Here is a 24,436-nt window from a genome sequence, read left to right as displayed (position 1 = left end):
TCCTGACAGATTTTGTGTTGTGGAGAAAGAAATTATAGCATCAATTCTTGGGTCTTGTTCTCCAGAGGTGGTGATACAGTAACTGCTGGCAGCTGCTGGCTTGCTGCCTTGTGCACATGTTGGGCTATGGCCATTTAAATTTAAATGGGTGGTTGTTCTTGGATATCTCTGTTCTTTACCATCCTGATGTGAGTTTGTCTGTGGTGCTCTCCTGGCATTTCCAAGTTGCAGAGGCCCTGAGCAGCGTTATGAGTCCAGACTCCAGTGCTGGGGAGGGTGGGCACAGCCACTGAAGGTCTGAGTGCCATAGATATTGCTTGAATTTAGGTATTGCTTGAATTTGGATGCTGAGGAATAGGAGCAAGGTGGAGTTGTTTCTTGCAGAACTCCCATGTGGAAATTTTGCTCTTCTAATGTAACTTTTGATGCCTTAATACTTCAGTTTGTTGGCTTGTTGGTTTTTAGTTAGTACACACAAAGTATGTTTGAACAATTCGATTTGCAGAGTTGAGCGTTCAAGGAAGCAGAGAGTTCTTGGATTCAGGTACATCTGGGCCACTCCTGCTGTGTATACATTTCACATTCTCAAGTTGTTTTCTCCATGAGACCCTGATGGTTTCAGACTTCAGGATGTGCAGAGGCTTGCATGAGGCTCAGTGTTGCTTTCATTATCGTTTCCTTGTTGTCCATTCCCACAATGCGGGACAGTGAGGAAGTGAGGTACAGGGAAATTTAGAGCCAGATACTCTATCCCAGATGTAAGAATTGCTGCTTCCAGAGGCTGGGTGTGAGGAATGAGTGAGGCATGTGTGTAAGGCTCCTGGAAGGTTTTTGCTTTACCAGAATCACACTGTTTGCACTGTGTTAGAAGTACTGAAGGCCAGCAGAGTCCTCTCTAGAATTAATCCATTATGACCTTGAGTTGTTTTCTAATCTGCAGCTGTGAGAGGGTACTTTCATTATAAAGTGTTGGTGTTGCCTGTGTGAGAGTTACTCTGGTGCTTGTTCTATTAACTGATGTCTGGTGCCATTTCTCTCTCTGCTAAAAATAAAACGAAGGAACTAAAGCCACGTGATCCTCACTACTCCTGTAAACATTTCTGAAAGAATCTCCTACTACAGACTGTTGATCCGAGGTGTAACTAACTACTGATAACATTATATCCCTGAGATACAGTAGATATGGCAGTGGTTTGTTTTAGCAGGGAACATAAATTTCCCTGGTCAATTGACATCTTCCTGGTAGGAGATGAATTCTGTTTGGCTGTCAGTGATTCCTGCAAGCATCATCTCCTGCTCTGTGCATTTGGAGAGAACGGGGTCTTTGTGTGCTACTGTCCCCATGCCTGTGATCTGGCACACATCCCCCTTTGCCACTAGGATTTACACTGTTTGGAAGATGGTATTATTTCACAGAAAAGAGCTTGTAGCTGGATCTTGCCTTGCTGTGCAGCCCAATGGCACCCACCAGGTCTTGTCCTGAAGGGCATTCCTGTTTCAAATAGCTCTAAACTCACCTATAAAGGACTTCAGCCATGGTGAGTGTCCAAAGGAATGGGAATTGCCACCGTGAGGGTCCTGTCCTTGCCTGTGTTATTGCTTGACCATAAATTTTTAAGGTCCTTAATGACTTCATGCTTTCACAGTGTGGTGATGCTGCATTGCCACTTGGTCATGGGGAGGTGTGAGTGGGGGGTGTTAGGAGCTGTCATAGCAGGACCTGCAGTGTGTGAGGGTGTGAGAGCAGCTCCTTTGGAGGGTTTTGAACAGTCTGTAGGATCCTGAGCTCTCCTGCACAGCTGGTTGGATCCTGAAAGTGTTTAATCATAGCATTTGGCTGAGATTGCCCTTCCTCTCCTCGTTTTTTTGTATTTGTTTTCTGATTGCTGATTAGGTGTGAAATATCTGTTTGTGTGCGTTGTGTTACAGGAAATGACTTGGTTTCTCTAGAAAATACCTGGTTTGTCGTGTGAAATTTGAATGACTGATGCCTCTGCGGTTCATGTTCTGAAGCTGAACCTGTCTGTTTGCAAATAGCAAAACCAGAGGTATTTTCTTGCAGATGGGACAGTTTTGAAAGTGATGTTTTAGTTCATGTAATGACAGAAACCTCTGTGTAATTTCTGCTTACCAAATTTAAAACTTACTTTTAAAACTTGAGCAGGAGAGAAGTTGTTCAAGCAATGTCCTGGTTAATATACTGTTTGCAGTTGTAAGTCTGGCAATAGTAGCAATTAAATTGGCTTTTGCAAGTGTTTTTTTGGGTTGGATGCTGCCTCTCAGACCCTGCTAAATGACTATATGTGCTGGTGATTTCCTTTGGAGGAGTGTGTCTCCCACAACTTGTACCTTTTCTTCCTAATGAATCTTGGGTTGTTGAGAGTAGTGATTCAAGTTTTACTGTTAAAACTCCTTCTCAAGCCTTGGTAAAATTAAAATCAATGATAGTGGCTCAGTTTGATGCTATAGCAGGAACCTTTGACTTCAGAGCAGCATATTCTGCATGAAGTCATGGATTTGTTTATTGCCTCTTGCAATGTAGCAGCTTCTTGTTGTACCTTACTACACCCTTGTTCCCAGAAGTGGGGTTAAACTGTGTGATGTACAACAATTATTAAGTGGGTTTTTTTTTTTAGTTTCCCTAAGTTAACTGAATAAATCTGTAGCTCACTCAAGAGGTGAACCCTAAATATGGTCAAGTTACTTTAGCCCTAAGAAAAAAGCAGTGTTCTCTAAGATATAATTGAGATGGTATTAAAAATATATTTGTAACTCAGAAATTTGTGTTATAGATGATGGTCAATTTTCAGTGCAGTTGCTTGGAATATACTTTGGCTTTTCTTGCCTGTGACTGCCAGCTTATGTGTAGTAATTTTGATTGCTTTTCAGTTATTTGCTCTGGCATTTAGAAAGGCAAAGGGAATAGAAACATCAGAAAGAAAAAATCAGGCAGGGGGTTTTCCTGGGAGTTTAAAAACTCAACAGTTTAGGTGAATGCCACTTTTAATACCAAAAAACGATGACCTATGTTTTGTTCTGTCTGCACAGAGCCATCTGGTGAAGAATGGTAACACAGGGGAGTTTGTCATGGCTGCAGAGCTGTGGTGCCATGCTGAGGAAAACTGAGGTGCAAGGTTTGGAGCCCCACTGCAGTTCTGGCCAGGAGCACAGGCATTGCTTTGGCTGATCTGAGTGGGTGCTCCTGACCCCAGTGCCAAGGACAGGGGAAGATGCTGCCATGTGCTGGAGCAGGTGCCAGCTGAAGAGCTCTGTTCTTGGTACATTAGAAATCTGGTTCCAGTGTGGCTGCTCACAGCAGTGATTAAATGTGTGACAGAGATAAAGATGGCCTGGGTGTGCATCCATCTCTTTTGTGTCCAAAAGCATTGATGAAGCCCAGAGGAATTTCAGCAGTTTGTCTTGCCTCTACTGAAGGATGGTAAAGCACTTGTTAAAATTGACATGCTGCCTCTTCTTCGTTATCATTAAGATTTATCTCACACGGTTCTTTGGAAAAATGGCAGAGAAGTTGGGAGAAAAGTCACCTTGTGTATCACTTCTTTCCCTCTCAAGGACAGGCTGGTCCTGGCTGGGTGCCTTCACTGCTGTCTCTAGCACAGCCAGAGCAGAAGGGTTGTGCTGAGTTGTCCCAACTCATTGCCTGCACTGGTTGTAGGCTTGGCAGTGATGGAGCTGCACAATCCACAGGTGAATGAATGGCTTTTCCAGCAGCATTCCCTGCTCTCTCTGTGGGGCTGAGGTGCTGCTGGGGTTCTGGGTGAAGAGCAAGGCTGCAGGTGGCAGGGACACCACATGAGTGGCCTCATGGAGGGGAGAGTTTTGGGAGCACTGTTGGTGGCTGAATCACAGGGAAAGGGCAGCACATCTCTAGTCCTGGAGGCTTCCCCTGTGTTTTCCCATCCTCCTCCTCATGGAGTAGGCCACTGGGGTAGGAAGGATTGGCAAGAAAAGCTTTGAGTGAGTTCTTGGTAGGGAACTTGTTCTGTTGGTCACGTGCAGTAATTGGGACAACTGTGGATGCTGCTGGAGATAGCACATCCCACTGCTGGGCTCTTCAGGAAAAAACAGCTTTACAGTAAAATAATTATACAATAAAATAGCAGAGTAATTTGTTTTAACCTTCAGACACTGATCAGAAATAATGCACTGGGGACTCCTTTTATATATTCGGGCATTGACTTTTGCATGTGAGACACCAGAAGTGTTGAGTTGGGTGGAGCAATTCAAGTGTTGCATCCAAGCCAGAGGATGGAATGCCTTTTGGTGTGGTATTCTTTAGGAAAAAGTGAACAGCTAATTTCCTGCACAGTAGTACCTCAGCACACTGGAAACTGCCAGTTTCTATTTCAGCTCCTGTAGTGCCTGCAGTGCTGAGTGTGCAGGGAGGTTCTCACCCTCAGCCCTGCTTGAAGCTTCCAGGTTCCATTTGTTTTCAAGTGTGTTCATGACTTTCCCCTCCCATTGTTGATGGGAAGATAGAAACCTGCTGTTGCCTCACAAGAAGGGTGAGGAGCAGAGTGGTTATCACCCTTTTAATAGTTCCTCCCCTTGCCCTGATGTTGCCTTGTTGTTTGGTTTTCCCCAAGCACCTGTTCAGCCTTCCTACTGTTCTGGCTAACGTGGTGACTGCCCGCAGATTCCTAAATAACAGCAGTAAAACAAGTCAGGTTCCTCTTGATTCTAGTTGGCAGTCCTCTTAGAGGATGTTCACAATGTTTAGGAAGCGGGATTCATCACAGAAAGGTTTGGAAGCCTCTTGGAAGCATTTGGAAGTTTGTAGTACCTGGTGCCTGAAGCATGAACCTTCCTCAGGTCATGGCTTTGAGTGTGGATGTAAAGAAATAAATAAGCACCAGATAAATTTATTGCCCTGCTAGTGTTCAAAAGTTCTGATTTCAATTTTAGTAGGAATTCAGAAAAAGCAGTCAAAGTTTTAAGTGCGGATTCGAACTTAATTTTGTATGGATAGAAATTTTGTTTCTTTTGGAAAAATGGTGTTGTTGGGTGGGGGACTTAAATGCTGAATGCCACCTCATTTTCAGGAGGTTATGGTTTTGTGTAAGAGGCATCTTTTTGTTTGGACTAGCAAAGTGGGATTATCCCTTCTTTCCTGTGGGTAAATAAAAACTTCTGCAGCAACTGAGATTTGTAAGCCCCCCCTTAAATGTTTGTTGCTTTTAAAGAATCCCTTGGACTTAAACACAAACAACATCAACAACCAGACCAAAACGAGCAACAAGCCAGTTAATTTTATTTAAACCAACCCAAACTCACACTTTCTAGCTGCTGAGGTTTTGGTACAGTATTCACTCTTTGCACTGTACATGTTGTTCTCTAGTTCTGCTTCATTCTGGTTACAGCTTAAGCTGTAATGAATAGAACATACATATATAAATTAGAATAGCCAAGTTTCATTTTGCACAGTTTGAATCTGTTTTTCATTTCATGGATTTAGAAACTTCATGTCTGAAAAATGGCTGCTGTTTTTATCCGATGTCTTGCTTGTGAGCAATTTGATAATACATAGAGGAGCACAGAAGTAAGGCTGAAAAGGGGGAAAATCTGATGGCCTGGTTTCAGTTTGTGGGTTTTTTTGTTTGTTCTCTGACATAAGAAGATATTTGTGGGTAATTGTTCTTTGTGAGAATTTGCAAAGTTTTGGTAATGCCAGCAGTTCCTCGCTTGCTGAAACAATTAGTGCTGATTTAAAGAGCCAGATTTAAAGAGAATGTGGTTTATCATTTAAAATGTGTGCAGATAAGCAAGTATGAGAGTCTGTCCTCTGCTTGAGGCTCCTGGAAGTGGTCTGAAGTCTTCTGCGTGTTAGTGGATTTCTCTCCACTGGGGATCTGGATGAGATCACACCCCTTCCCTCCACTTCCTCCTCCTGCCTCCCTCAAACCTTGCTGTTGGGTGCATTTCTGGTAGTTGGCGTGCTGAAGTGCCAAAGCTTTCTCTTGCACTGCTCTTCCACTCAATCCAAATCCATAAGGAGAAGTATCTCCACTGAGTGAAACAGGGATGCTGTTACCCAGTTATCTTGGAGACTGAAACTTTGTGTTCTCTCCTCAGTACATTCTTTATTTAATATCTGTATGTGGATAACTCCTGAGCTTGATAGAAATGCTTCAGGATGTAGGAATTACTCAAAGTAGTCCAATCTGCTCTCTTGATTTTAACCTTTCAGCATAGTTCACATGTACGTATGGACCCTGAAAAACTTCAGTACCCTGGAAGATGGTAGTAAAAACTGGCCAAAGATAGCAAATACCTGCAAGCATGTTGATAACAGAAGCTTGGTCTGTATCATAATTTCTGCTGTATTTTGCTAGTGAATATTTGATTAGTGAGTATTTAAGACTTGTGGATGATAATGATCCCAGATAAGAGGTAGTGTACTTTGTCAGACATGAATGTAGGTCAGACGCCTGTTTGCTTTTTGCTGCAGTGCTGAAGCTGAAGAAGACTGGAGCAGTTCGGGTGAAGAGCATGTCCCCAGCATGCCCTGTGCATGTCCTCAGCAGCACAGGCTGCCCATGGGCTTCCAGCAGGCTTCTCCAGCTGCTCTGTTTGATTTGAAGCTTGCCATTAAGTGCCAGTGTGATTATTACTCTGGTTTCTTCAGATATGCCATTGCACCCCATTGGGTGAGGGTTTTGTCCATGTGGGCTCCAGTTGGGCCTGCCCCTTTCCCTGTGCAGGGATTGATTCATCTAAGTTTTGTCACAGGGAGTGCAGGGTCAGCATTGCAGCCTCTCTCTGTAAAGGCTTAAAGCTCCTGTGCTTGGTAATGGTACTTTGTATGGAGGAAACGTAGCAATCTCTGCTTGCTTTGTTTCAAATATTTCTTAAGCTATCAAGCACACGCAATTTAATTCTCTCTCAATTTTCTTGGGTTTTTTGGATTTTTTTGATCAATTTGGTTTTGATTTTAGAAAATGTTCTTTAAAACACAAATCTTTGCTAATGAGAATTATTATTTCTAGCTTCCATCACAAGCAGTTACTAATTTTGCTTTGTTGTTGTTCTTAGTCTTCCTCCTTTTTACCTTTCCATGCAGCATTCTCAAGCAAAGGTTATTTCCCAATTCCTCTCTTTCCTTCTCTCTGTGTCTGTTCATTTCTCAGTGCAGGAGTGTTGGGGCTGAGTGAAGTAATGAACCATGGATCACTCAGACTTCTTTCCATTCTCCCTTCATTAAGAGCAGTGCAGAGGTGGGAGTTGACCTTTTAACTATCTGTCAGCAGCAGTCACTGTATGGGAATTGCATCCATTGCTGCTTCATTTCTATGACCAGAGTTAAAGGATCTGCATCCCCTGGGACAGGAGCTGTATGGACAGCTCAGTGCTGAGGTTAAAACTGCTCTGCTTTGTATTAAACTCTGCTAACTCAGTGAGGATGTGCTGTAGCTGAAGGGAGGTTCCATCTCCTGAAGACTCTTGGGGTAGCTTTAGCAATGCCCTTCCAGGCTTGTTCTGGAATTATTTTAATAGGAAAAACTTGCCCCAGCTGCTGCCTGTCCTTTGTGAGGGCAGAGGGTGAATAACCTGTTCTACTGAAATGGCAGGAGCTGGGAGTGGCCTGTCCTAGGCACAGGGCACCTGTGACACCATCTGTGGGGTTGGTTGTGTCAATGGATAACTTCTTTATAGAATCACAGAATGGTTTGGGTTTGAAGGGGCCTTAAGGACAATGTAGTTACAATGCCCTGCCATGGGCAGGGACACCTTCTGGTAGATGAGATTGCTCAGAGTTCCATCCAGCCTGATCTTGAACACTTCCAGGGATCCAGGGGCAGCCACAGCATCTCTGGGCTACCTGTACCAGGGCCTCATAACCTTCACAGGGAAGAATTTCTTCCTGGCATTTAATCTAAACCTACTCACAGATTATGGCCATTCCCCCTTGTCCTGTCACTCTGTGTCATTGTAAGTCCCTCTCCAGCAGATTGTCAAGCCCAAGCTATCCAGGCACCTTCTAATGTCATCTTTCATTTTGGTAGGGTTTATTTCTGGTAAAAAAAGCTGATCTTGAGCCATTTCAGCCATATCTGTCATTAGTGGCTCACAGGAGTTAGATGGGCTTCTTATCATCTTGTTCTGTTAAGAAAAAATAGTGATCACCAAACTTGAAGGCATAAAAGGTGGTGGTGGGGGCAGGCTGTGGACTGATCCTCAGCAAGCTTCCAGTTCTAAGTGATAATAAGTAGGCATTGGGAACAGCTTTATCCTGGGCATACATGGAATGCAGGGAGAAGCACGAGAGTTGCTGGCCTGGGAATGAGAAGGTTTGAAGAGAGCACTGAAAGTTTATGGGGCAGAGTTGTTGCTGTTTCTGCCCCTGGCAGTGATGTTTGGGCCAGCTCATGTGTGGGGTGTGACTTACCTGCAGCTACCAGTGTGGTGAGATCTGCTCAGGAGATATCCCTATCCCGTGCTGCTGCTGCAGGGCCCTGGGCAGGTATCTGCTGGACACTCAGAGGAAAAGGTTATTAGTGTCATTGTTGACATTCTATTGGTTAATTACCCTTTGGATGTGGCCACCTCCTTTTATTTTCATCCTTGGCTTTGATTCTGTTCAGTTTGTGCCTGAAACAGGCTTGGCAGAATCTTCCTCCATTATTTTTGGGAGATCAGTGGCTTCTTTCTTGCTTTTCTTCATCATCCTTACACACAGTGTCTTTTGCTGCCCCAGCCTTTCTGCAAAACATGTTCTGTCCCTGGCTTCATTGAGTAACATTGTTTATAATAAAGTCAGGAATAAACTGCAATAGGGGTTTCTTGGCCAAGTATTTCCACGATGGCGTTCCAAAGCAGGTCTGAATTGGAAGTGTGCAGGGCTACAATGGCTGCAGATCAGTGCTTGATCTCTGGACAGATGTCTCTTTGGGTATATGAAATTACAAGTTTGCAATTGCCTGGAACAGCAGACGTATCTCTGCCCCTCTGTGTGCAGTTCAGTCTTGCTGTGGCTCTGCCGAGGTGGTCACATCCCTGGTCACGCTGTTGGGGCACGTGGGCTGTCTGCAGCTGCATCCCCAGCTGCACTGGAGAGGCTGGTGCTGCTCTGATTTTTATTCAGAGATGTCCAGTGCTGCAGGAAAGGTGCACCCTGTGGCTGTCAGCATTGTCTGTGTTTGTGGGCTTCTGCTTTGTGCCACATGGTCCAGCAACATGAGTGGATTGAACAACAGCTTCCAGTGACAGAGCCAAGAGTGGTTACTGGATAAGTTATTTTTTCCACTTTTTAATGATGTGGTTATTTTCAAAGGAGGAAGACAGACAGTTGAGGACTGACAGTATATTTACCAAAATAAAAACACTTGGAAATTTAAGCTTTCTTTGCTTGATATGTTTCATTATTTGCTATATGGTGAGAGTTTCAGGAGGGTAAAAAATACTTGGCTTTCAAATAGAAAGCCTCCTTCTCATGAAGCTGAGCACCAACGTTTGGTGTTTCACTTAGTGAGTTGCAGACTGGTGTGTTTGGTTGATGTAGTACAAATTCAAGAGGTGACTTAGCAGGTGGTTTTTGTGTCATCCTGCTGCTGAATCTTGGCTTGTGACCCCTTTCACAGTGATCAGTTGGGGTCTTTGGTAGAGAGGATTTGATGAAAAATATCTGCAAGGTACAGTCTTGTTTGGTCCGAAAATAGCACAGAGTGATCTGAAATGCTGCATATCATCGAGTTTAGTCTGTAGCTTGTCCCATCTGAACAGCAAATGATTGCCAAACATTTGATAACAGAGTAGACAGTGCTGACTCCCTTGAGGAGAACGTCAGACAATACAAAACTTTGTTGTTCCTCATTAATGGAGAAGGCCCTGTCCTTTCCTTCCTCACTAACCAAGGCTCTTACCTGGTTTAATTTCTTCAGTGTATGGGTTACAACATGGGTTTTTCCCAATCTAGCTCACAAATTTTCTTGTTATTTAAATACTTGAATATTTCCATGCTCTGAAGGTGACCAGTGCTGTGATCAGATGTATGGGACTACATCTGAAGTTTACTTTTTTAAAAAACGTTGGTTTTCCTCAGCTCACAGAAAAGTCACTGTTGCTGCAGGGCTAAATTTTTGGTCATCAGGATTTATCAGCAGTTTAATCTTGGCATAGTAAATACTAATTTTTATAGGAGTGAAATTTGTTGTATTCTGACATAAGAAATATATGCTTTGGGGCTGTAATTTTTCTATCATGCTGCAGAGTTTAAAGGAAGAGACTTAACTGTACCTGGAAAGGACAATAATTGCTTTTGCTCCTGTGCTGTTGGCTATTCAGTGTTACACGTTTTGAAAGTCTAGCAGATTTTTTTTCTCGTGTAAAGAAAAAACAATGTTAAGGCATCTCTGGCAGATTGGTGGGATTTAGGGAGACTTGAGAGGAAAATTATGCAAGACAGTGACCTGCTGCAGTGCATCCTGTCACGAGGCTTCCCTCAGGACATGATGCTTCCTGATCTGCCTCTGTGACCCACTGGTGGGGACTTTGTGGTGGGTGATGGTGAGTCCAACACCTGACTGCTAATGCCGGGGAAATGAGAGAGGAAACTGGGCAGGAATGAGAATAGCAGCTGACTTCTTAGAAAGAGGTTTAGGCATTGTCTGAATAGTTTCTTGAAAGCCACCTTTTCACTCGGCTGGGGTGTTGGAGGTTGACAAAGAGTTGATTTAAATGCAGACTTGCCTAAGGGCAGGGGCTGTGGGTGTCGTTCAGGTGGATCAATGTGAATGGCTCTGGCAAACCTCCAGTGAGGTTTTACTGCTCTGTCCAGTGCCTGTGCTCAGGTTACAGTTGTCAGTAAGATGCACATCTATTGTATGTGTATGCACAGCATCGGAGATAATCAGCTGGGATATACATGTACCCCTCAAAGCCCAGGCTGGAAATCTGTAAAAAAAAATTGAGGCCAAAGTCACATTTACAAGAGCTCAAGCCGGGAAACAGACTGAAAAAAGAAGAGGTTTGCATCTGAAAGTGCATCTGCATTTTAAAAGCAACAGCTGAGGCAGCACCTCTGGTCCTGTGCTCACAGATCCAGCTGGAGACACAGAGGGTGCAGCAAGGCAGTGGCAGAGAGAGGGGCTGCAGCCCCTTGCCCCGTGCTGTTCACATTCCCTGTTCCTCAACTCCTGCTCAGCAATAAGTTATTGTGTGGCTTTTGATGAGTGAGTGAGAAGAATTTCAATAATGTAGTCCGTAACATCAATACGTGCCTTTTCTCATGTGACAGGGTTTATTCTTTTGTGTTTTCTTTAACCACATGAAGAAGAGCCATAAAACTCAATGAGAAACGGAATATACCTTTTATTAGAGAGGTCTGTTGTGTTTTAGTTGCTGGGATGTTGAACTGGGTATGGCAAGAGACATGCCTGGAGCAGGGTGGTTAGCAGGATGGAGAAGTGAAGCAGAAAGGTGTGTGTGCTGTAACAACTTTAGTGAGGAGCATTACTGGGGTGCTTCTTGGAGCTCTTAAAATGCTGAACCCACCTGGGACGTGTTGGTGGGTGCTGCTAAACAGGCAGGATACCCCACAACTGGGTCCAGGTACTCTTGTATCCTGTGAAAACCTATTGTATCTCATCTTGGCTCAATTATTCATAACACCCAAGCTCCTGGATCCTCTCCTTGGCACAGGTCCTGCACATGTAGCCAGAGAGGCTTCGTGCTTCACAAACAGCATGGGATCTGCTCTCAGCTCCTGGGCAGTGACACAGAAATGGCATTAAACACTTTAGGGTTTGTGTATTGAAAGATTTCAGTGTTCTTGTGGCTGCTGCACAGCCCTGAGAAGCTGAGTGGATTTGGGTGGCTGTGTCTGCAGAGTTGATACTTGTGAGCAGCTTTTGGAGACGGGCAAGGTCAGTGTTGTGTCTGTGTCCTAGAGGGGGGTGCCTGCTGTTATACTCCTTTCTGCTCTGTAGTTGTGGAGCAAAGCAACACCAGATCTGCTCATATAAGCTAAACACCAGAATATAAATTTTTTTGTGATTGTGCCTGTCTTTAGTTTCAAATATTTCCTGGTGAAGCTTTTTCCTGAGCACATATGAGAAGCAGGAAAGTTACTAACTTGTACATGCCAACTTTTTTTTTTTTTTCCAGTTGATAAACACTTGCTGTTTTTATCACGTTTTAGTCAGGAAAATGTCACTGTCTCCTACTGCTACTTTTTCGGTATGTTGCAACCTTTGAAATTACCAAACTGGTGCTGGTGAAATAATGGGGTCTAGTAGTGACTCCAAATATTTACCTGTTCAAATGTGTGAAGTTTGAGTGCAGTCATTTACCAGAGGTCACCATACTTACTAAAAAATAACAAAAACCTTCTCAAATCCTCTCATTGTTTTGTTCTTGCAGAAGAATGGGGAGAACCATTGTGTTCTTTGAAGGTGTAGGAGCCACTAAGTAAAATCAGGACTTGCTTTTTAATGTAAATGTCTCTGCTGTCCCGTGTAATCTGCACACAGGGGGGGAGGCAAATCTCTTCAAAAGCATCTGGAGCTTTAGTGATTTCTTGTGTTCTGGTTTTTCCCCAAAGATCCGAGCCAAGAAGAAGCCTCCAGTGAAGTATGAAGTTGGGGATCTTGTTTGGGCCAAGTTCAACAGACGCCCATGGTGGCCATGCACAATTTGTCATGACCCAGTGCTGGACTGTCACTCAAAAATGAAAGGTACTGTATCTACTCAGACCACAAAGTGGAGGTGTTGTGTATGGCAGGATGCTGCAGTTTTTAATTAATTTTAAAAGCATTTCTGGCCTTTGAAAGGTGTGAAGAAATAGACTCTGCTGTGGAAAACAAGACCTGGATCCATAAAATAGAGCTAAATGAGGGAGGTGGCAGGAAGAAGAAGGTGCTGGGGGTGATGAAGTGGCACAGATAGCTGTTGGACATTTAGGCTTTTCTTCCCAGACTGGAGGAAGGACAGATAGCTGGGCTAAGCTCAGGGCAGTGCAGAAGAAAGAGCAGCCTCTCAAAAAAGTTATGCAGAGAAAAGGGAGATGGATTAGAGAGGTGGAACAGGTGAGGAAGCAGAGCTGGGAAGATTGGAGTGTGTGAGGACAGAGAGTTGTTCTTGGAGAATGGGAGGCTGGAGAGGCTGAGGAGTGGAGTGTGGGGTAGTGCAGTGTAGCTGCTGAGTACCCGAGGGTGTAATGGGACCATGTGCATGGAAGTGAAATTTTTGGGTCTTGTTTGGCACAAAAGAGTAGGGGGCTGTTGATATGGAAATTCTGGAAAAACCAAGAGATGGAGCCACGTATGTGACTGTTTAGGGTATAGTGTGAGTGAGCTGAGTGTGAGGAAGAGAGAGGGGCAAATATAACAGAGCTGTGTGTGCTTGACCACAGGAGAGAGCCAGGAAGGGAGAAAGAGAGTCTTAAAAGATCAAGACAGAGATAGGTGAGTGATGGAGAGAACAGAAGGAAAATGAGGAATTGTTTGCTTTTACTATCGCACCAGATGCCATGGGGAGACTGCCACAAACAGAAAGGTTTATTTGTTCCTGGTTTCCCCTTCTGATTCTTTCTGTTCTCTGGGCAACTAGAATCCCCTTGAACTGGTGTCCTCTGCCACTGACAGCTCCAGACTGGTGAGATTGCCACTCACTACTGGTTTTGTCTCCAGGTTTTGTAGCCCTTGCCAGCCTAAGCACAAGTGCTGTGCATGAGTGGAGTTCTTTTTGAGTGGCCATCAGCTCAGAGCCACTGCTGTTTCTCTAGACATGAAGTAGCTTTTCCTGTGTGCTGCTCACACAATCCCCAAGCCTGGTTGCTGAGGTCTTCGTTCTTCACCTCCCCCTTCATCCTTTGGGGAGGCATTTATCCTGATTCTAGGGAATAGTGAATGTGCTATTTTAAATAGTCTGTTTCCAGCTCTCAAAATCCTGTCAGAGATGTTTCCAGAAGATATGCTGATATATATTGTCTCCCAACATCTTCCTCATGAAGTTTTGGGCAGGATTTAATGTGTATAGCTGTCCAGTATTCTCCTCTCAGCCTGTGCATGAGGATTGATAATGAAGGAATTCTGCTGGGAGGAAAAGCTCTGTCAGCAAGTTCCAGGAAGGCCTGATCTCCAGCCACATGATGGACTCACTCTCCCACCATTGTTTTATCTGTGTTCAAACCAGTGGAGCTCATGGGAAAAATATATTTTCCAGCTGTGGCTGTATGTAATCTGCTTGTCCTCCCTTCCCAATGCCAAGGTGGCAAAGCAGGTGGATCTGAACTCGGGCACCTTGGGGCAGGAGGAGCTGGGCTCTGTGTGCACTGTAGGAAGCTCAGTCCTACTGCCTTGGCTCTCCTGTTGCCAAGGGAACAAGCCCTTCAAAACAAGGCAGGTTGCTTCAGCCTTGTCTCTTGTGCTGAAAGCTCTTCTCTTGGGATTTGAGGAATGGTGTTTAGTTAAAGGCAGTTTACCTTTTCTCAGCAAGCTCTTGGCTTGGAAGATTTTTGAAGTTGGAAGGTGTAGGCTCAGTGGCTTCAGTCCCAGAACTGTGAATGGGGTGGATGCAGCCTGTGATCTTTGCACTTGGTTTGATGTTGTTCTGGTTGTTGTTTGTCATCCTCTCAGTGGTCTTGGTTAGAATCTCAATTTTAACATCACTTAAGGCCAGGCTGCCACATTGTGCTGGCACCCTGGAAGAGGCAGCACAAACCAAATGGGCTGGAAGTGTAATCTGCCTGTTCAGAGGGTGAAGGTGTATTCACAGAAGAAGGTTAATGCATTGCAGCAAACTGCAGGGAGAAGTTTGTATCCCAAAAGTGTTGTTTGCTCTGTTCCAATGCTTGTGATTCAGTTCCTACTTTTACCATGTGTGTTCAACTTTCTTGCATAGAAAGTACCTTTAAAGCATCTTTGAATGTGCTCCTATGATTGAATTTCTTCTTTTTCTCTGCACCTCTTGTGCCTGAAGTATGGAGAAACTTATTGCAACTAATTTTGTGTCATGTTGCACCTAATCTTTTCAGTGTGTATGCATGTGTTTGCTTAAATGCTGCTGTTCATGTTTTATGTCCTAAATAAGACTTTGTTTGGTATTAAAACATCGAAGAAGATGGGATGTATTGTGATGGGGGAGGCTCAACCTGTGTGAGTAAATCCTATCCAGAAGGATGTCAGTTCTGGGTGTTCCCAGCACTGTTGTGTTTTCCCAACGGTCAAGTGCTCTGGACTGTTTAATCATTAATCAGGGAGTAGCAGAAAAAAATGTTCTGCCTGGTGTGTTGTGTCTCTCAAGGAAAAAATATTTAGATATTTTTACCTTCTTTTTTTTGCAAGCAGTCTTTGCTGCAGGAAGATGACCAATCATAGGCGTGTTAATCAATTGTTTGTAAAAACAAAAAAAAAGCCCAAACAATTTAAAAATAGAACAGTAATGTAGAATATAAATATAGGCAGTAGCAAACAAAGGGGTCTGCCTTAGTTGTGAATAGAAATCCCCAGAACTGGCATTTATTTGGGAATGTTGTTAAGCTAAATGTAATTGAAAATAACCTCTCAAATAGTTACTGTTTTCTGTGTCTCTTTTTGTGTCTTTATTCTGTTACATACAAGGGGTAATTCTGTTAAATTTCTTGAAATAGTTTCCGGTGGGAGACCATACCGAGAGTATTATGTGGATACCTTAGGAGAACCTTCAGAGAAAACCTGGGTTCCTGGGAAAGCTGTTGTCCTCTTTGAAGGGAGACATCAGTTTGAAGAGCTGCCTGTTCTCCGGAAAAGAGGAAAGCAAAAGGAAAAAGGATACAAACACAAGGTGAAAGAGCTGTTTTGTGTAATATGTTTTTATTTCTTTGAATCTGCACAGTACAAAATATTCCTTTATGCCTGAATTTGTACTTTGACAGCTTCTGTGAGACTGACTGCAGCAAGTCAGCCAGGGAAGGGATTCTTTGTATAGTTTATATATAAACTGCCAGGAGTTTCCAGGCTCTCTTCTATGCTGGGGTGTGGCCTGCTGCTTCTATTGCCCTGGACAGCTCTGGAAGGCAGAGGAATCTGGGCTCTGTTGGTGTGGGATCTGTTTAGCAGCACAGCCCTCTCCTGCTGTGGATTGCAGCACTGCTAAAAAACTTCTGTGCTCTCTGGCAGCCTCCTTTGGCTGATCTGAAACAGAGGTGGAGTTGCATGCTTCACTAGATCACTGGCTGAGATAAAGCAGTGGGGTTTTTAGCACTGCTTCAGTAATTCTCTTTATAGAAACCTGTTAGGACTTATAATTTGACTTGGAAAATGCTTTGTCAGTGAGCCTGTGGGAATGAGTTTTGTGGCTCATCGCACCATCTCCGTTTCCAAACATAACAGCCCTGAGCAGTTGTAGCCAGTTAATGTAATGTGACACAGGGGTCTGGTCTATGTCTTTAGGAAGGTGACTGCAGAAATTAACTCGTTAGAATAGCTGAAGTGAAGAACTACAGAGGCTACTGTGTTACTGTGAGAGAGCAAATAGTTATACTAGGCAATGGTATCTGGTTTTTCTTTTTCTCCTACTCTAAAGCTTTATAACCTATGTTAGTGCAGAATCATCAGATTGAATGTGCTCTTCCAGATGTGAGTCCCTGGGGGCAGTGGCCTTATTTGGTTTTTCTTTTCCAAGGGCATGTTCAGTATCTTCTTTAAGGACTTCTCTCCTTGTGCTCTCAACAACTAGTGACATGCTCCCAAGTAACTTCTCTGGTCCTAGAAGTGCTGCGTGGCTGAAATCTCATTCTATATGTAAATGGAGTGCCAGCCTGCCTGCAGTAGAGGGAATCAAATGTTTGTTACTCACATAAATGTCCAGGTTTGCACCTCTGGAAGCCAAAATTGATGCAAAGCTGAGAGTGTTTGGCTGGATTGCTATCAGGCTTTGTGAAATTTCTTGAATCTGCTAAGATGAGACTTTGTTGGTTTGGGTTCTTCTTTAGGAAAAAAGTGTCAGCAATGTGAGTTGTTCCTCCCGCCTTGGAATTGGTTTTGATTTTAGGAGCAGTTGTGAAGCTCTTGGTTTGCTGATGTGCAGCCAAAAACTACACATGCAGATAAGAAACAAGCTTCTTGTTGATTTTGAGTATTAGCAGAGGTTCCTGTTAAGTATGCAGAGAGCTTTCTGGTTTTTCTACAGATACAGAGTTAAACTGGGATACTTCTCAGGAATGAACATTGTGAACTTGATAGAGCACATCTTAGATGTGTGTGGAGCTCATGTTAGTCCCGAGGTGAGTTGATGGAGAGGGCAGATCGTGCTCTGAATTCAGGGGATGCAGGAAGAATCAACAATGAGGACAGCAAACAGGTCTGCTCAGATATTTTGAGGAAAACAGTGCTGCATTTGCCTTGTGAGGCTTGCTGGCTGTAGCTTTGCATTTCTGTGCCAGGGATCCATACCATATGCATTGCCCTTTACAGGCTGTTGTGTTCAGGGTGTGTTGGCATGCCAAGACATCTGATGCTTAGGAGACCTTTACTTTCCAGGGACCTTTTTACTGTTCTGGGAATGCAGAGGGCTCAGCTGGAATGCAGGGTGCTTACCCAGGAGCAGTACTTCCTGTGTCTGCCAGACACAGTCTCAGGGAATTGTCTTAAAGATGCAAAATGCAGGAATGTCTCTGTGTTCTGTGCCTTGTGCTCCTCGCTTTTATTTCTTTGGGTACCTACTCAAATTTTGTCTTTTTTTTTTTTTCTCCAACTTTTAAGGTTCCTCAGAGATTTAGGGCTAAATGGGAAGTCAGTGTTGGACAGGCAGAAGACATTCGTCTCGGGGGTCCAGAGGATCAGAAGTGCAGCCAGAACTCCAGCGAGCCAGACAGCGAGAAGGACGTGCAGCTGGAATACTACAGCAATGGCCCTGGAGCAGAAAGGGACACGCAACTGAATGGCTGCTTAAAATCCTTGGCTTTTGACTCCAGACACGTGGCCAGTGAAAAAGGAAAATTGCACATCAAGCCACAGGTGAAAACAACCTCTGAAAGCAGAAAAAGGACTAGAGTAAAAAAGAGTGGCACCAGAGGGGAAGCACCGAGGGAAGAAATCAAAGACAAAACACCAGAGAGCGTAGTTAGAAACGTGATTGTTGGGGACCTACCAGAGAAACACGCATCTCACGAGCTTCGCCGGATTGCCAACAGCCTGACAGCAGCCAGTAGCACCAGGGAAAACCATTTGCTGTCCTCCTTTGGAGAAAGACGTTTTGAAAAGACACCTCTAAAAGCAGACTATGAGAATCGTAAAAGTGACGCTCTGAAAAGCACCCTCCAAGGAGATTTGTTTTCCAGCTCATCTTTTGAGAGAGAGAAGAGCTCCCTGGGCATTTTGTGCAGTTCCAAGTTACAAATACACTATTCTGCATCTGATGGTGGTGTTGAGAAAAAACAAACTGAATCAGATTCATCCTCTTCCCTCTCTGATGGTGGGAACAGTGATGTAGATACCATGGACCAAAGTTCAGAGAGAGCCTCTAGTGCTCTTGAAGTTAGTGATTCTTCAGATAAAATGGAGAAGGACTTTGCTATGACATCAAGTGGAAACATTAAACTTTCTATGTATCTTTCTCAGAAGAGCAGCAGAAGGGCCCGGAAGAAGTCGCACAGAGATCGCAAAGCTCTGGGAGGTTCAGTAACCAACAGACTTGATGCTGAATTTGTGGATGGGGAGCTTGAAGTAGGTTTGTCTGATGCTGAGATGCCATTGACACCTCTCGAGTGCTCTTCAGATGTGAGAAATTACAATCTTTCCCTAGCAAACAAGCACACTACCCCCCAAAGTGTTTCCAAGGATGGCTCCTGGCCTGCTGTTGCAAATCAAGCAATCTTGAAACCGAAAAGCGTGAAATTACCCGGAAGCAGAAGTATAAAATGTAAACATAAAGAAAAGGTTGCTGGGTTGGAGCCTTCTCTTGCAGAAGAGGAGGGTGGTGTGAATCACTGTTCTTCAGATACCAAAGGTTTCTCTGGCCTTTCAAGAGATTCTCTTCAGAGAAGTGGAAAAGTTGATGGTCAGAAACTGTTAAACAACATGCATGAGAAACCCAGGGATTCTGCTGAAATCGAAACAGCCGTGGTGAAGCACGTCCTGTCGGAGCTGAAGGAACTGTCCTATCGGTCCATGAATGATGACGCCAGTGACTCTGGCACTCCAAAGGCCACAGTACCTTTGCTTTTCTCTTCTGCTTCTGGTCGTTTGCCCATTGAACCAGATTACAAATTCAGCACCTTGTTAATGATGTTGAAGGATATGCATGACAGTAAGACAAAGGAGCAGCAACTGATGACTGGTCAAAATATAGTCCCATTTCGAAATACCAGTACAGGTGATGGTTCTGGAAGCAATTCTGCAAGTGGTCTCAAGTCCTTGTCTATTGTAGGTCCCCCATATAAAATAGAAAAAAATGGAGATTGTGTCCAGGAAACAGTAACTCCAAACTCTGCTATAAGCAACTCCTCATTTTCACGTGGTCCTCCAACCAAGTTGACAGGGATTGGTACTGGTAAAAGGGAGCCTGCGAGTGCTGCTGTTTCTGGGACAAACGGCACAAATTGCGTGTCCAAACGCAACTGTTCAAAATCTAAGCAGTCATCAAAGCTTGGAGATAAAACAGTTTCAAACAGAAAGGACTTAAAACCAGGAGGGCCAAGTAAGTTGCTAAGTCGGTTACCCAGAGATTCAGGAGAACATTCGTTCCGTGGGCACAGTTCGGTTACCAGTCCTCTAGGGAATGAGGCAGAAGATACTGAGAGGAAGGAGTGTATTGATTTAACAGAGCATTCAACTGATGAAGACTCTGCCTGTTTATCTGATGACAATTTAGGTCGTATTGGAAGGAGACCTGAAGCTGGTAGAAATAATGAGAGCTGCAATTCTGCTGAAAATGGGGAGAGTCCAGACTTGGATTCAGAGGCAAATAGTGAGAGCTCTCTTGGTGATGAGTCTAATGATACCAATCACGTAGCACCCAAAAAGCGATGGCAGCGTTTTAACCAAAGCAGTGCTAGATCTAATAAGCACACCAGTAGATCTAGGGAACAAGGAAACTTGGAGAGTGCCTTTGGCCTGAATTCTCGTGGCTTTTCACTGAAGGGAAATGAGTGCTTGGGACGTAGGCATTCCCCTCATTCAAAGGTGCTTGAGGGAGACTTGGCAGTTCAGGACTTTGAGAATCGTTTAGACTTAGTTGATAAACGTTTGAATGTATGTGGTAAGCCAAACACCAGTGTGATGGACTCAGAAACAGAGCTTGGCAACTTTGCTCCCCAGTCTGAATTCTCTGCACAAGGTAAGGGAGCTGGACTTGCGCCAGAGTATTTGTATACATTTTACACTTTTTCATTTAAAGGATAAGTTACAGAACTTGTGGCTGTCTGACAATGTGAAGATATCTACGTCTGAGCAGAAGAAAGTGTGGGACTTTGGTTTGAGTTCTGTGTAAGCATGGAGGACAAAGGAGGCAGAGTAATTATGAGTTTGTATTCAGGTTATTGGTCAGAAAGTTTTGCACACATTAAAAATCTTTAGTTCTTCCGCAGTGAAAGGTAAAATAAGAATCCTTCTGACCCTGGGATTTTTTTTTTAACTTATGCCTTCATGATGTGGTCCTTAGAGCCACAAGTTTGATGTTAGTGGGGTAGGTCAGTGCTAGAAAGTTCCAGAAAACTGAGTCTCAATGGCTGCTCTGTTTTTTATCTTTCATAGTGCTGTTTGACATAGTTTGTCTTTGGTTTGTTCTGTAGGAATTCCATAAGACGATGTGTTGGGAGGTTTTTGGTTTTTAGTGTGGAATTTTATTAGCTGCTTATAATGACTTGTGGAGCCCCACAGATTTCCTAATTTACAGTTCTGGTGTGGCTGCCTGATGGGTGAAAGAGAGAACAGAAGAGAGGGAGGCTGAGCTGGAGGTGGGTCTGGAATATGGCAGACAGAAATAAGGAAGCAGCATTGGAAAGGAAATGATCTAAGAAGGAGGAGGCTTCTGAGGAGCAGAAGGCAAAAGAGCCCTGCCTCTCCCACAGAGGTGGGGACATTTGGTTAAAGCCAGTGGAAGAATTAAAAGGATGTGTGGAAGAATAGGGCCAACAGAACCATATTTAACATGTATCATCCTCTGCCTTCTGCAGGGAATCTGGGCAAACACACCTTAATAAAACCAATAAAATTAGGTTTTTTGCATAGGTTTCACCACACTAAATTGCTCTAATCTAATTGTGATACCATAAAACAATACAACTCATCATAATGTTGAGCTTGTGTGCATTCTGTCACTTATGTGTTCTCTCAGTGCAGATTTTGATGTGTGTATTTTGCTTTTTGTGGTTGCTGGAGGCAGCCTGCACTTCTGTTTCAATTGTGGCAGAGGCAGCTCCTAGCTTGGTGGTTGTGGGACCTGCCCAAGGCAAGTTGCAGCAGGCACAGAAAACAAGCCTATAGGGTGTAACACCTGGGGTAAAAGTTCTGGTTTTAAGTCATTCCCAGCTTAATCATTCACTGACTCTGGCTGGATCTGTGTGTTTTTGAGGACTGAAGTCTCTGTAGAGCAGGTGAGAGGATGCACATTCTGGGGTTTCTTCCTTCACACCGAGATCCTGGCAGGTTCTTACAGCTTCGTGGTGGTTTGGCAGTTGAAGCATCCCTGCAGTGATGCCGTGTGAGGTGAAGATGAAGGTGTGCAGAGTGAGCTGGGGAACAGGAGGTGCTGAGAGGCAGTAAAGTTGGGAGGGCAGTGGCAGAGGAAGGCAGTGGACTCTGGGTGAGGTGGCAGTGTGAGGAGTGTACAGGGTGTTGATGCTGCACAAGGGATGCAGCTGCAGCAGTCAGGGCCTGGCTTTGCTGACAAAAGTGCCAGATCAACAACTGCAGCATAAACTAACTCCCCTGCCCTAAACAGCATGTGAGCTCTGTGCACACCCACCCCCTTTGTACAGATGTGCTGTGGGGAGGCACCAGTGCCACTGGGAGGGCTGCTATAGCATCCCCAGTGCTGGTGGGACTGAGCAAACCTTTAATGCTGTGTTGAGACCATTCCTTTATGTTGGACAAAGCCTAGAAAGCAGAGAAACTGATGCTGGAAACTGGACTGACTGCAGTCCTTTGAGATATGAGCAATCCTTGCCCACAGCAGGCAGCTTCAGTGTAAGAGATCAGAACAGATTGTAGTCACAACTGTGCCATTTTTACTAAGCTCAAACTGCATAAAGTCTTCATCATAGTTAAATGGCAGCATTGGGCATAATTTTGCCACAAACCTTGTACAGTGGTTTAGAGCAAAAAGGCAGACGTGAAGATTGCTGGATTTGGCTGATGTAAACCGATTTTATAAATAATAGTTTCATCAGGTCTGTGATTTGCCACTGTCAATCTACATTTGGGATTCTTGTATGGGGTTCCTTTTGGGAACAAAAGCAGTTAAATCAGCCCTTCTGGCACAGTGCTGTGTACTCTACTGCACGGCTTTGGGGCTCTAAATAGTTGCCTGGTGAGGATACTCATCCCATAACTGCTTATGTGCTGAAATGTGTGTTTCACTCAGACACCTGTGCAGAGTGTTAATAGAGGCTGAAAATAGCTGTGTTTGAGAAAGTTGTTTCTTTCTTCTCTTTTGGCCAAGTTTGACATTTTCATGCTTGTTTAACCACAAAGCCACAATAAAATGTAGCAATCTTGTCCAACATCCCTGTTCTGAAGCGTTGCATTGAAATGCTTTGTTATAAAATGCTTCCGTTTTAAAGAAGAAAAAGCCACCTCCTACAAATGAAATGAAGCAAAGAGAATATTTATTGTTTGTTCCAAAACTTCCAGGAGACTGCAGGTAGTTTCCTGACTAGGGGAAATCTTTAGGCAGTATTATTTAATGATTTTGAATGCTAAAAAGGAGGAAAGTCAGATATATTCAGAAGTATTCTGAGAAGTGAGAAAAAGACAAATGTGCATCACCTTGCTTTTGCAGCTTGCTGAGAACTGTTCTAGTGTCAGGGTTGAGTGTTTTGGAGCTTGCCTTGCATTGGTGTGTCGAGGTGGTGTGGTTAGGGTTGTGGTGAGGAAACACTTTTTACCTTGCAATGCCACCACACTGTGCAGAGACAAGAAGTGCTGCAGTCACTGGCTCCCTGATCTCATTGTGGAACAAACAAAGCAATAAATGGGCTCACAGTAGCAGATGGGGAATTTGTAGTATATAAAAAAATGCCAGGGAAGAGGGGAAGGGAAGGAATTAAGCTTATGTGTTCCTAGTGAAACTAGTGACTGAACTCTGTTATGGGAAAACAGTGTTTTCCTGTGCCCCTGCACTAAAACCAAAAGAGTCTGAGTAAACAGCAAAAGAGTAACAAGTTGCTAATGACCTTTGGTTCTGGTAGAAGTACTGCAGGCAAGTTAGATGTAGCTCGTAGGGACATGTTGGGTGAAATTTCAGGAGCCTCTCAGTCTGATGTGTTTTGATTTCTTACCTGAACTGCTTGAAGTCCTTAAAAATCCCCCCTGCTAAGTTGGGATTTTGAAAAATAGGAGATTCAAAAATTTTATGGGCTGTCTCAAAGAGAGAATTATCAGCTCTTCCCACATGGAACCTCTGGAAGAGAAGGCAGGAACAGCTATTATCCACAGATGTCTTGTGATCATCTCAGAAACACAGTCTTGAAGCTGCTTTCCTTTTTCTTAGCACATTCAGAGAGGAAGCGCCTTAGAAAGCCGAGTAAACGGCTTCTGGAATATGCAGAAGAATATGATCACTTGTTTGCACCCAAGAAAAAATCAAAGAAGGGCCAGGAACAATCACAAAAGGTGGGTGAAGGCCAATGTGCTCTTTGTGGTTATTCTCCAGGGCTCTGGTCTGTGTGTGGTTATGTTCTTTGTGGTTGAGTGTTCTTGCTGTGTGCAGTGCCATGCAGAGTGAATGTTTTCACCAACATATTTCACCATGGCAGGTGAATTCTGTGGCGAGGTCTGAATGTGAAGGAGGCGTTCCTGCACAATGCAGTCCTGACAGAGAGACCCAGCGGGGGCCAAGTTCTTTGGTTTCAACTCCATCTTCAACCAAAGAGTCCCCTCCTGTCCTTGAAGCAGAGTGTTCCTTCTCAGAACTAGGATCCCACTCCACTGATCCTCCTAGTCAAGCTCAAGGAGGATCTTCAGATTTTCCAGAGGTGGTGGTTCTGTCTTCCTCAGATGTTTCTGAAGTTTCTGCTTCCCCAGATGCAGAAGAGGGATTCCTGAAATCAGGTAAGTGGCAGGTGGTGTGATGCTGCTTTTGTAAGTGAAAGTAACTCAAGTTCAGTGAAAAATCATTCTTGGGGCAGCATGAAAAGATCAGTGGCTGTTGCCACTGTTTGTTCTTGCCGCCTTCACTCACTGACTGTTACTGTGCTGAGAAGGGAGAGAGAGCAGGTGCAAGGGTGTCCAGTGACCTGGTACTGTTGGCTTTCTATATAGACCGTGGTAGTCTTCCT

The 24,436-nt window shown here is 44.1% G+C and overlaps 1 protein-coding gene across 7 annotated transcripts in view; it reads left to right on the top strand.

The window, feature by feature from the left end:
• NSD1 (nuclear receptor binding SET domain protein 1) overlaps positions 1-24,436 on the top strand; it is a 60,995-nt gene that overhangs the window by 4,147 nt on the left and 32,412 nt on the right. For 4 of the 7 annotated variants that reach the window (XM_077186406.1, XM_054643098.2, XM_054643097.2 and 1 more), the window contains 5 exons: positions 12,560-12,692; positions 15,608-15,780; positions 17,700-20,274; positions 23,650-23,771; positions 23,915-24,209. In XM_077186406.1, coding sequence (XP_077042521.1) covers positions 12,560-12,692; positions 15,608-15,780; positions 17,700-20,274; positions 23,650-23,771; positions 23,915-24,209 — 3,298 coding nt within the window. The remainder of the gene's footprint in view (positions 1-12,559; positions 12,693-15,607; positions 15,781-17,699; positions 20,275-23,649; positions 23,772-23,914; positions 24,210-24,436) is intronic. The other 3 variants (XM_054643100.2, XM_054643099.2, XM_077186408.1) reach the window with 3 other exon arrangements.

The sequence above is a fragment of the Agelaius phoeniceus genome, chromosome 15 (genome assembly GCF_051311805.1).
Source record: "Agelaius phoeniceus isolate bAgePho1 chromosome 15, bAgePho1.hap1, whole genome shotgun sequence".
NCBI lineage: Eukaryota > Metazoa > Chordata > Aves > Passeriformes > Icteridae > Agelaius > Agelaius phoeniceus.
This window is presented reverse-complemented; position numbering and strand designations above follow the sequence as displayed.